The following is a 12934-nucleotide window of genomic DNA, read 5'->3' as shown; positions in this document are numbered from 1 at the left end:
TTGCTTGAGTCAAATCCATTCAATTTAATAAATTACTATTTTCTTCTAATCCTGTTTTTCTTTTTTGTTCCTAGAGATCTAAGTAACAATGCAATTATGTCAGTTCAAGGAAATGCATTTTCACAAATGAAGAAACTCAAAGAATTGTAAGTTTCTATCAAAAGACATAATTTCTGTTAAGTATATAGATATTATTTATACATATAAATGCATAACTAAAAGCCTTGTGAGACATTGCCTGACTGCTGTAATCTCTCGGAAATAACTTAAAAAGCTTCTGCCAGTGTTATAGGGTTACATTTGGGGTTACCATAGGAGGCTGCATTAATTTTCTGCTACATTTGTTGTCTCTAAAGTCCTTATTTTAAATTGGGTGATCTCTAACGTGTTTTAGATAGGGAGACTTTAATGCAACGTGCTGAAAGACCAGCAGTGCTATCACTGAGCTAAAGCTCTCTGGAACAGTAAAATGCAGTGCTTGCAATTGGGTCCTTCTCGCCTGTAGTAGCAGAGAGACAGGTCTTCAGAGAAGTTGTGAAGCAGTCACTGCGAAAAGCGTATTTTAGTGAGGATGAGTTTTTGTCCTCTCACCCTTTTTTTCTGTTGAGCAATGCAGAACAACACTGGCTCACAGGTTGGGTGCAGAGGGTCATACTGAAAGGGTTGACATCAGATTGGCAACTTGTCACTGGTGGAATTCAGCAGGGCTCCATCCTCAACCCCATGATCTTCATAAATGACTTGGACTCAGGACTGGAAGGGATACTGAGCAAGTTCACAGATGGTGCAAAACTGGGAGGAGCTGCAGAGAGACCTCAACAAATGAGAGGGCCGGGCAATCAGCAACTGTATGAAGTCCAACAAGGAAAGTGCTGGATTCGGAACCTGGCACAGGGCAGCCTTGGGTGTATGGACAGACTGGGGAACGAGATGCTGGAAAGCAGAGCTGTAGAAAGTGACCTGGTGTCCTGGTGAATGGCAAGTTGGATATGACTCACCAGTGCCCTGGCAGCCAGGAGGGGCCACTCATGTCCTGGGGGGCATCAGGCACAGCATCACCAGCTGGGCAAGGGAGGGGATTTGAGCTGAGCAATAGTGCAGTCTTTCTCTTGCAATATGCATGTTTAACCTAAAGCCTTAGTTTTGTTATGAAAGTGTGCTCATACAGATCTGTATTAGAAACAGAAAAAAACAAACATTGGATTTGATTTTAATTGCTTTTTCTTAGGCACTTCAACACATCAAGTCTCTTGTGTGACTGCCAGTTGAAATGGCTACCACAGTGGATGTCAGAGAACAACTTCCAGAGCTTTGTAAATGCCAGTTGTGCTCATCCTCAGCTGCTGAAAGGGAGAAGTATTTTTGCTGTCAGCCTGGATGGGTTTGTTTGTGGTGAGTGTAGCCTCTAATTCTCATTCTATAAAACAGATATTGCTGTGTGCTTGAGATTCTTTTGTGGTTCCTTGTTATGTTGTGATTTCTGTAACAAAATTTAGAGGATACTTAGTCACATTTTCTTCTGTTCCCAAACTGTGATGTAGATGCTTAATGCTTGTGGCTGTGTACAAGACAGGGAGCAATGGTATTTTGACTTCTATACCAAGTACAGCTTGCTTACATAGAACATAGCATGGGAGTGAAAGCTCAGTACTTTGTGAGGGTAAAGGTACATGCCTCTAGTTTTAAAAGAGGCTGTTTAGATAACTATCATCTTTAAGTGAGACATATTTTGGCGAAATTATTTTGAGGTTGGTTATTTTTAAATTTTTTTTTCATACTCCATTAGTCTTGAGGTTCTCTCAGGGCTGATAAAATGTCAAGGTAAAAAAGCCATACTGGCCTCAGATCTGATGTTTTTTATGTATGCTTGTGTGCTTTAAAAATTACTTGGAGTATGTAAATTATTGCCTTTTAAATGTGTTTAAAAAATACCTGATTACCACAGTCATGATACTAGTAGTTTTTATTTCAGTTTGACAGATACTAAATGCTAGCAAAATATTTTTTACTTTAGGACCTGAGAATTTGAGGTATAGCATCTGTTTTAAAACCAAAATTTTTCTGTATGTGTTTAGTAGCATTCATGAACAACTGTGTTATGTTCTCTAGTTAAAGCAAAGTGAAACTAAGCATTCAGAGTAAGGACATGTTTGATTACTCTGATATATAAAGTGTGAACTTTGAAAATACCTGGAAATTTAAAAGCCAACTAACTGCATTTAATGTATTTTTGTTGAATAAGTTTTATTTTTCTTACTAAAGAAAATTCAAACATTATATTCTTTGGAGACAAAAAGTGTCTTCTCAATAATTTTGTCTGATAGCAAATATAACTGGCTAATTTTTACTGTTGCTACCCTTTTTCAGTGGGAAAGCAAGTCCAGAATATAAAGTAGTGTACCAAAATGTTGGTTTTTCCTTTCCTGTTAGCAGTCAGATATTTAATAAATAATGAGCATATTCTAGCTACTGCTGAGAAGAAAAGGTTGACATAATGCAGGGAATTACAGATTACTCAGTGGGTGGAGGAATATATATGGACATCCTAATTTATGCAAAATGTATTCTGTCAGAAAATTAAGCTGGGGATTTAAATATACATCTTCCATTTGTTAAATTGGGAAAATTGTGATCTTTCTTTTGGCTGCTGAATGCTATTTGTAAGAAATGAATTTTAAACGGTTTAAGATGTATTAGCAAAAAGTAATGTAGTGAATCAGTTTTTGTGCTTGATACTTAACATAATTGCCATGCAGAAACAACTAATTAAAGTCATTGATTGTTTCAGTTACATCTTTCAAGTGTGTTATCACTAGACGTTCAGGTGTACACACCTTGCCTTACAAGTTTACAATGGCTGCTTTTGCTTTAATAGAATTTTTAGGTGGAGTGTGTTGACTCCTGTCTGAAATTAAAAGGTGTGTATATATGTGGATGTCTTTGTGATACATTCATTCAAATATGCTCTTGGATTATTCTATTGTGACAAAACATGATGCTAGTCTTATCCTGGTGTGTTCTATATTCTGTACTGTATGCTTATTTGAGTGGCCTTTGTATCACCCCTTCCTGTCAGGTAATTAAGATTGAAGTATGTTCTGCTGTCCTTTCACAAGGTTTATTTAAGTACTTAAGAGTGTTTTACTTAGTTATTCCTGTGCAAAGTCAGTGATTGTATTAACTCAGTTTGCAAATGGCAAGATATGGTTATGAAGCATGAAAAGCAAATGGCCTGGGAGGTTCTTAAAGCCCATGAATCTGCAGGGAGGAATTTTGGGGGCACAGGGCTTTCCCTGCTGTTCCTTTGTTCAGAGATTGGACACATCTTGAAAGTTGGGAATATACTACTGCTTTTGGTTTTTGAAGACCAGGCATTTACTTGCCCACTCATTTTGTGCATACACTGTACACACAATTGAATAAATAATTTAGAAGGCAGCTAATTCTGCAAACTCACAACATAGCACTTCAAAGGTAACATTCCTATAGTAAAGGGACCTCCACAAATTCTTGAAATTCTTCTGTTCTGCCCTGCTTAAGGGACCTTCCATTGCCTTTGGCCCAAACAGATGCATATCACTGGTACACTGACTTTTGTACATGATTTTTTTTTGTGGGTTTGGGTGAAACGCTCAACTGTAACTTGCAGTTTCTGATAGCAGAAGAACTATGCTTTCAATAAAGAAAAACTCACAGCAGCCTGAGGTGTTGTAAAGATGAGAGGTAGGCTTCATGATTGATGTTCAGAGTAGTTCTTATGGATGTCAGGGGGTAGTTCTTCTATCTTTAGTGCTGCTATTGAAGAAACTATGCACAAAGTCTGCTTTTAAATGTGCTTTTTCTTCAGTAAGAGATGGCTTGGCACAATAAACTCATAAATACAGCATCTTTAAATGCCCTAAGGCTAACAAAATTTAAAACAAAATTGTTGTGGATCTATTTAATAAATACTTACCTGACTCTTCTGTCAAACCTATAAAATTAGGCTTACTAACTCTCTGGAAAGTGTCCTCAGGCATCACAGCTATTTTTTTTTTTTTCTTTTCCTCTGTGCAGATGATTTTCCTAAACCACAGATCACTGTCCAGCCAGAAACCCAGTCAGCAATTAAAGGCTCCAATTTGAGTTTTGTGTGTTCAGCAGCCAGCAGCAGTGATTCCCCAATGACTTTTGCATGGAAGAAAGACAACGAATTGCTGCAAGATGCTGAAATGGAGAATTATGCACACCTCCGGGCCCAGGGTGGAGAAGTGATGGAGTACACCACCATCCTTCGTCTGCGCAATGTGGAATTCAGTAATGAAGGGAAATATCAGTGTGTTATTTCAAATCATTTTGGTTCATCCTACTCTGTCAAAGCCAAACTTACAGTAAACAGTAAGTATGTTATGTTTTGTTTGTGGGCTTAGAATGATTTTAATCAAGATAGGGATTCATAGATTTTCCATTCTCGTCATCTGCATCTTTTAGAAGATCCATAATATGAGATTATTTCTTAAAAATTTATCCATTTCCAAGGTCACTGTTCAGTTGTACCTCCAGTCAGTGTACTGAAACATAGTATAGGAAAAAGAAAATACCATACCCAATTCTTAGTAAATCTGGGAAAGTCAGTGTTACAAGATGGAGAAAACTTTTTCTCAAGATGCTATGGAAAGGTCACGTAGGATGGTGTTAGCAAATAGCAGATTTTGGTCTAGGTGGTCTCACATACTTCACAAATTTCCCTCCTTTGATGCTGGCTACTGATCAATTTAGATTGTATGTTTCTCTAGTGTTTTTAGGCCCATTAGGAGTGTTCAAGAAAATACTGTACAAAACAGGAAAAGTATGTTTCACGTATTGATTTTGGTGTCACCAACTTTTCTTTAGTGCTGCCTTCATTTACAAAAATCCCCATGGACTTAACCATTCGAGCTGGGGCAATGGCACGTTTGGAGTGTGCTGCAGTTGGGCATCCTATCCCACAGATTGCTTGGCAGAAAGATGGTGGAACAGATTTTCCTGCAGCACGCAAGAGGCGCATGCATGTCATGCCTGAAGATGATGTATTCTTCATTGTTGATGTAAAGATTGAGGACACAGGTGTTTACAGCTGTACAGCTCAAAACACTGCTGGAAGCATTTCAGCTAATGCAACATTAACAGTACTAGGTAAGTTATTGGCAAACCTTAACAGCACAATCAGTATTATGATTCAGAATAATGAAAGTTAGTTATGTTTCTCAGTGTATACACATCTGGTACGCATGGGATGGAGGGAAGAAGGGGCTTCTGTTTTCATTTAGAGACAGTAGATTTGTTTAACTTCTGATTTCTTGACCTTTTATTAATAATTTTTATTGTAGTTCTGTGCAATCTTAAGCATGTATGATTTGGCATTTTTACCTTTTAAGGTAATCAAGCATGTAAATCAGATCAATTGGCAAATAAATTGTAGACTTCAAGTACAATTTCTTGAGTTTCTTCTTAGAATGAGAGTAAGCTTTATTAGGCCTTACTGATGCATTTAATTTGGATTTTCCTCTTGAGCTGTGAAGGAAGGGGACACTTCTTACTCTTGTGAGATCTTTAGAATATAAGGTTTGTGCTTTCTTTTCAGAAACACCATCATTTTTGCGGCCTTTGCTGGATCGAACTGTAACAAAAGGTGAAACTGCAGTCTTGCAGTGCATTGCAGGTGGTAGCCCTCCACCCCGACTGAACTGGACTAAGGATGACAGCCCTCTTATGGTAACAGAAAGACACTTCTTTGCTGCAGGCAATCAGTTACTAATTATTGTGGATACAGATGTGGAAGATGCTGGGAAGTACACTTGTGAAATGTCTAATACACTTGGAACAGAACGAGGCAACATCCGTCTTAATGTAATTCCTACTCCCACCTGTGACTCTCCTCAAAACATTGCCCCATCACTTGATGATGATGGATGGGCCACAGTTGGCATTGTGATCATAGCTGTGGTTTGCTGTGTGGTGGGCACTTCCTTGGTGTGGGTGGTCATCATCTACCACACCAGAAGGAGAAATGAAGATTGCAGCATCACAAATACAGGTGTGTAAACTGAAGGCTTACCTTGAAAAGGAAAACAAATGTTTGTGAGGGCCTTGTAGTGACTTTATTGTAAGAACATTTGTGTGCTTTGACTCAGAAGCAGAAAGTTGAATTATTTATTACTTTCAGTGCTTTGCTGACAAGTTTAAAAATGTTTCTACAAACTGAAGTGTGTTGATGGCTTTTGTATGTGTTTTGCACCCCCACAGATGAAACAAATTTGCCTGCTGACATTCCAAGTTACCTGTCATCCCAGGGGACACTGGCTGAAAGACAGGATGGATATGGCTCATCTGAAAATGGCAGTCACCATCAGTTCCTCTCATCTTCTGTAGGAGGGTATTTCCTGCAGCAGAGGGACAATAATGGTAGGTAGAAAATGCTAAGCAGATTTTTCATGTGACTTGAGGAGCTGCAGTTGGCTATTGTCTTTCTAACTAATAGAAAGAACTCTAAAGAAGCATGTTTACAGAATTTAATAGAGGACATGAAATTTATTGCTTGGGATTTTTTCAACACGATAATAACTGGAGCTTGGTTCTGTTCATCCAGATGACGTTATGGTGTTTATTTAAATCAGGAAGTTTTTCTCTAGTCTCAAGGGTAAATTTAAACTGACGAGGATATGCGCAAAACAAGAATATCCAAAAGAAATTACCGTAGCATATCTTCCACTCTTACAGCTTGAAAAGGATGCTTTTAGTGGAATGTAGGCATGTGTGGTAATACCAGTGGAACTTTAGTATAACTGTTTCAACTTGCTGGTTAAAAAATATCATTATGGTCACAGTCAATAAAGGATTCAAGGTGACTGCAAGTTAAAAGCTGCAATACTTGACATTTATACCTGTGACCCCTAGTAATCCTGTATGTACCTGCACTAGGGAGGCAAAGGCACCTTTCTGGGAAAGGGCTTGGGGTTGAGATACAATCAGGAGCTGGGATAGGTGGAAACCATCACTTGGTGGTGAGATAGTTTTGCAGTTGTGGGGTAGTACGAAGAACAGCCTCTTTGTGGATCAAGAACCAGAGACTGTGTCCAAAGCTTTCAGGAACCACTGAACTAAAAATCTTTATAGCTGTTGAGGCAGCCAGTGACTCCCTCCGATTCTTCCAACCAGGACTTTGACATTGACATTCTGCTTTGAAAGGTGCCTGTGAGACAGATCCTGAATTTGTCTTCTGTTCTTTGGAAGAAGGAAGTCCCCGGCTCTGATCCCAGTCATTGGTTTTGGGCTTTTTTTTGTAATTCAAGGATTGTACAGTGAAGTGACACATTCTCTGTCAAGCTAATTAATTGAACAGTTGTTAGAATTAGAATTCTTATCGAAAGGTTAGGCTAAATCTAAGAAAACTCTAAACTACACTGTGAAATGCAGTTGAACACATGGGGTTCTTAAAACTTACTCAAGAAACTCTTAAGTTGGAGATTCAGAAAAGACTGTGTGCTGACACACAATTTTATTTTTAAGGCATTTGCCATCTAGATAACAGCAGTGAAACAGACTTGGAGGGTGTTGCAGATCCATTCCTATGCCACTATCTGGGGACTTCAGGAACTTTGTATTTAAAAGGCAGCGCTTACAGTTCTGATGCATTTGAAGCATACAGTACAAGTAAGTTGGTGGGGGGAAGCTTTATTCTTAACTCAATCTTTATTAAGATGAATCTATATAAAATGAATTTTTCATTTCCTTTAGGTTGCAACCCTGACCAGAGAACAGCAGGTTTGGGCCCTTACGAGTCTGGATATTTAAAGAAAAAGGAATGCTGTCAGTACTCACCTCCACAGGAAGATCCTTTTGACCAGTGTGTTGGCATTATTGGGACACAGGCTACAAATAGCAGATTGATGAACTCTATTTATACTCAAAATGAAGGAACTGGACTGAAAAGCAAAAATCTCAACTCAGACACATTTGATTTAAACAGAAGTTTGGAACCCTCATCTATTACAAGTAAAAGCACTTTCATGGGTATGTTCTAGCTATTGTTTTTATTCAAGCTGCTGTTGTCTTTGCTGTCTCATTTCCTACCTACAACACCAAGCGAAACTGATTTCTCACTATTTTTTTTTTACCAAATGTTTGATGCTGAGGAACAGAAAAGTTACTATAGTAAAACTGTGTAATGAGGATATTTAGATTACCAGATCGTAATAGCTTACACTTATGTAAAAATCTCACCAATGATTTTACATCTTATCTTCTGTCTTAATAAGTTGGCAGATTTCTGTAAATGTTAGCATACTTAATTTAAATGTACCTTAAGAAACTTCAGGCATACCAGAAGTTTTCCCTGACAGGCAAAGGTGAGTAAGGAGGGCTCAGTTCTGGTGGGGAGACTTGAGCTTGTATGCGTATATATTCCATAATAGTCAGCCAGAACTATTTACCCTTCAAAATAAGGCACTATGTAAAGATACCCTCCCTTATCCTTCTTTGTCGTTTCTCATGATGTGCATGATAAAAGAATTCCCAAAATTAAGTTTAGGGTTTACAATTTTAATCCAGATTGCAGGGAGAGGTGGGGGAAGAAGAAAAGCATTGCTTTATCCTTGAAGCTCATTAAATTTTGGATGTTGGTTTGGTTTCTTGGTTTAAAATGAATACAAAACCACACACTGCTTTCATCTTCGTGATATCTTAGCGCCAAAACCAGCCCTGGTACCATGGATTGTCTCCCAGCTGGTGTGTCAGCACTGGCTGATCAAGACCTGGGTCTGCTGGCTCTGAAGGGGACCTGGGGGAATGTGCATCACTGGGCTCTTTGTTCTCAGGGGGTGGGGAGGGAGGCACAAGCTCTGAAGTTTTCCTTCTTCAAAAGCCAGATGTTTGAACTATAAAATGTTGCAGATGCCAGGACATCTGGCAGAGACCTTGGGATTGCACACAGCCAGCCTCCTGGCTGCCTGCCACTATTACTGTGGTGGGACTGTGCAGATAGGCCTTCAGAATGTCTCCTGCAGAAAGCAGTCCATGTGTATGTTCATATATCCAGGATTTAATGTCACCTCAAGGGTGCATAGTCCTCTTTCTGCCCTAAAAATTTATGCAGTTACTTCTTTCATCAGTTCTCTGAGCATACTACCCCACTTATGTTGCATTGTCATTGCCTTGGATGCTTCATAATCATTAGCACTCTTCCTCAAAGAGCCTATGGCTGGATCATGGAGATGGTGGTTGTTGTGTCAGATTTCTTGTCTTTAGTTGTGAATTCGCTTCTTCAATCCAAATTCATCAAATTCAAGCCCGGTTTTGCCTGTGCAGTCACAGTGAAGTGACTTCACTGTGACAGCTGGAGTTAGCATCACAGTTGATGCACAAGCCAGAAAGTTCATAGCTTGGATTTTTGTTTTTAAGACAGTTCATTTGTACCTTTGGTGCTGTAAGGAACATCCTTCCATTTTGCATTAGGTCAAAATTGGTTTAGTCCAATTCCTTTTTTAGTAACTTCTCAAATCACAGTTTTACTTGAAACCCTTGCTTCCAACAAGTAAACAAAAGCAAAGTGGTGCATTTTTGGTTCAAAATTTATTTTAAAAAGTAGTGTTAAATTATTAATAAAAGTTGAGTTCTTCAAAGTCAGCCTGCAGCACATTGTCCTCTGAAAATAAGTCCTTACAGACACTATGACTTAGGATTGCTGTATCTTTCTGCAGTGAAAAAATAAGGCCCTTATTGTAGAGGTGTTGATACTTACAGCTTCCCAGTGGTGAAGAATGACACACACTGATTGTTTATTGACTAGTAAATCCAGATAATCATTAATAACAGTTTAACTGAAATGTGTAATTCTCTTTGGGTTGCTACTGTTCTCTTTGCGCACAACTGACTGGATGATCAGTGGTGAATGGAGCATGTGGTTATGTGCATCTTCATTATTAATGGGAGTTGCTAGCCAGAAAAGATTGTGTTAGCATTCAGATTGCACTTTGGGACAATGTTGTAAAAACTGATAGAGATTTTGAGGTTACTTTTTTTTTAATTCTTGTCTTATTTTTTTCTGAACTGCATGGCAAATTCCATGTGCCATTTATTGAAGAACAAAACAGGCAGTGACTTTTGTATTTGAAAGTGTCTTTTGATGTGTTTGCAGTTTGATCTGTGTTTTCACCTCGCCCCTCACCACCCTCCCCAAAGAAAAATGGGTATGGAAATAGTCAAGAAAACAAAAAAAATGAAGTTGTGTATGGCTATACAACTACTTGGAAATGTTTTTAATGTCTCTGGTGGCAGAATCTTGCCTTACGCTTCTAATCACATGGATGTTTTCTTTAAAATGGTGGAACAACATTTAAGTAAAATCTCACTTTGATGAACTTCTGTCAGTCTTGCATTTCAATGTCATTTATGTACATTAGGGTAAGACACAAAGCTTTTAGCATCAATATTTCTGTGCTCACTCTTTTACTGTCTTTCAGGAACATTTGGAAAGCCTTTATGGAGGCCTCAGCTGGACTCTATTTCAAGCTGTAGACAGCCAGCAAATTGCCAACCAAAAACCTCCCATAATAATCATCATGTCTCACTGGACTTTGATTTAGAGGCAGATGAAGAGGGAAAGGAAAGGACAGTTTCTAGAGGAGAAAATAACTTTTATGCTTGCAAACAGTCCTTTGAAAACTTTAGGACTTCTACTTTCCAATCCTGTGATTTGGATACGTAGCTCCTTTTGGACTTAACGATTTCTGGAACCAAAGAAATAATTTGACATACTACTACCTCAGTATGGAACTTTATTTAAAAAGGGAAAAAGGAGAAGAAGGGAAGAAAGAAACCACATGATGCTCTGAAATCAGAAGAAAGAAGTTTTTTTTTCCAATAAAACATAATTTCCAAGATGCTCTACATTGGTTATACAGGGAAAAATCCTTATAAAAATACTATATTTGTAATTATTTTATAGCCTTTTTTAATGCAAATAATATGTTTTGTAAATTAATGGTGGAAATATTACAGTGTATGTATTTCTGTGACAGACTTAATTTTCTTGAAATGAGCAGTAAGCATTCTAATTTTGTACTGTTACTTGTACCTTTTTTACAAATGGAATCTCCATGCTGTTTGCAGGTATCATGCATCTTATTTGCACATTACTTTAATAAAATATGCTGCCATGTGGTCTCTGACCCACATTAGTGTATGAAGAATGGAAAGTGTGAATTACATTTGTAGACAGTGTTGCAAATGTAGGTGCTTTCTGATGCATATTTGCACCTTCATTTGACTTAAATTTGTACCTTTAGATTTAGTGTGTAATATATGTTCATCTTCAAAGAGTGGGTGTAGTCCTGCTACGCTACTGGTAAGGTGGGTTGCAGCTATTTGAACTAAAGCAAGGCTGTAAATCCTCCAGTTTGTGAATTTCCCCGTCAGATGTGCACTCACATGCTCTCAGTTTTCATGCCTGTGAAGCTGTAGTACCAGCAGTTTCCCTGTGCTTTTGTTATTGTGCCTGTATCTGTCAGAGGGGTATACACAGTAGATGCACAAATTCATATCAAGCTATTTAGTAAAAGGGAAAAAAAAGAGGCACTGGGTTATCTATCTGATAACAGCTTTTCTCTGAGTGGCTTAGTGTCAAGTGTTTGCCAAATATGCAGTGCGTGCCTGAGTCTTTGCTTTCCCATACCCTTTCTCCCTCGTTTTTGCTTCTGCAACCACTCCCTGCTCAACATGACGAGGTAATCCAAGAACAAGATAATGGGTTTTTTTGTTTAATTCATGGCTTCTCTTCCTTACTTGGCTGCCCTTCTCTGGATACAGATGAGTTCTGTGCTTTATTTAATTGTTCAGTCAAGTTGAGCAATTGTAGACTCTTGCTGGATTCTATTTGTAGTAATGAACCCAGTATCTTTACCTATACAAGAGGAGGAGGATTGCTTACTATAAAACAGTAGATAAAACTGAGTGAAAACAGTCTTTGTGTTTCCATGATGCCTGTTGTTTTAAAAACTGTGAATTCTGTTGTCATCACTGCACTAAAACAGTGAGACTTCAAAATGGTTAATTCTACAGGATACTGGCTTTTTAAATCTGCCTGCTTTGAAGGTGCAAACTTACATGGTTGCCAAATAGCTTCTTTTAAACTAAATTAAAAGCAGCTGTTAGAATAGGCCATCACAGGCATCATGGCTAAAGCGAGAGCAAAGATTTTGTTGCCTGGTGTAGCTGAACTGAGAGCTTTTAGTTGTCTGCAGCCAGAAACCTGGTACCCAGATTGCAATGCAATTTCCCTTTAATTTAGGCACTGGTATTAGAGACAGGAAGTTAATCTGTCCTTAGTCACTGGTGGTCTAAGCATACAGAATGTATTTTGCGTGCTTTAGTTGATCATATTGCCAGATTTTTTGACTTATTGTTAATTTGTCTTCATTGCTGCCAGATGTGCTGATGTGGTGAAAGACATTGGTACGGGTATTTGATTATAATTAAATGCATTTGAAAGAGATTAATTTTTCCTCAGTTAAGCACAAACCTGTAGGTCAATAGGGCAAGAAATCTAAAATTTGATTCACTCAGTATCTCTCCTTTTTCTCCCCCAAACCCCACTCCTCAGTGGCCATGCTTTTAGGGAGACGAGTGCTGGGGCCTGTGATAGCTCCTATTTTTAACCAGACATTGCTTTCTGACATATTAAAAAATACCCAAGTTAAAAACAGTAACTTCAGATTTAGTGTTTGTCCTTTAAAACTCCATGTTAAAGGTCCGTCATGAGAAACAAGCCTTAAATTCTGTCATAGGTGAAGGTTGAAAACATTGCCAATGTCATTCCTTTTTCATCTTCTTTGCAAAGATACTAATCTTCCGAAGGCTTGGATGTCTGTACCTAAGTAAATGTTCAAGGTCAACAACTGAATTTTAAATGCTTTTTATC

At 38.3% G+C, this 12934-nt stretch overlaps 1 protein-coding gene across 1 annotated transcript in view; it reads left to right on the top strand.

Moving 5' to 3' along the window:
* The window catches only part of LRIG3 (leucine rich repeats and immunoglobulin like domains 3), a 37122-nt gene extending 25922 nt beyond the window's left edge, over positions 1-11200 (top strand). The window contains exons 11-19 of the mRNA XM_021547417.3: positions 75-146; positions 1229-1392; positions 4057-4377; positions 4873-5154; positions 5603-6055; positions 6265-6423; positions 7528-7671; positions 7756-8031; positions 10479-11200. Coding sequence (XP_021403092.2) covers positions 75-146; positions 1229-1392; positions 4057-4377; positions 4873-5154; positions 5603-6055; positions 6265-6423; positions 7528-7671; positions 7756-8031; positions 10479-10723 — 2116 coding nt within the window. The 3' untranslated portion in view covers positions 10724-11200. The remainder of the gene's footprint in view (positions 1-74; positions 147-1228; positions 1393-4056; positions 4378-4872; positions 5155-5602; positions 6056-6264; positions 6424-7527; positions 7672-7755; positions 8032-10478) is intronic.
* Positions 11201-12934: the final 1734 nt, after the last annotated feature.

The sequence above is a fragment of the Lonchura striata genome, chromosome 5 (genome assembly GCF_046129695.1).
Source record: "Lonchura striata isolate bLonStr1 chromosome 5, bLonStr1.mat, whole genome shotgun sequence".
In the NCBI taxonomy this organism is placed as follows: Eukaryota; Metazoa; Chordata; class Aves; order Passeriformes; family Estrildidae; genus Lonchura; species Lonchura striata.
This window is presented reverse-complemented; position numbering and strand designations above follow the sequence as displayed.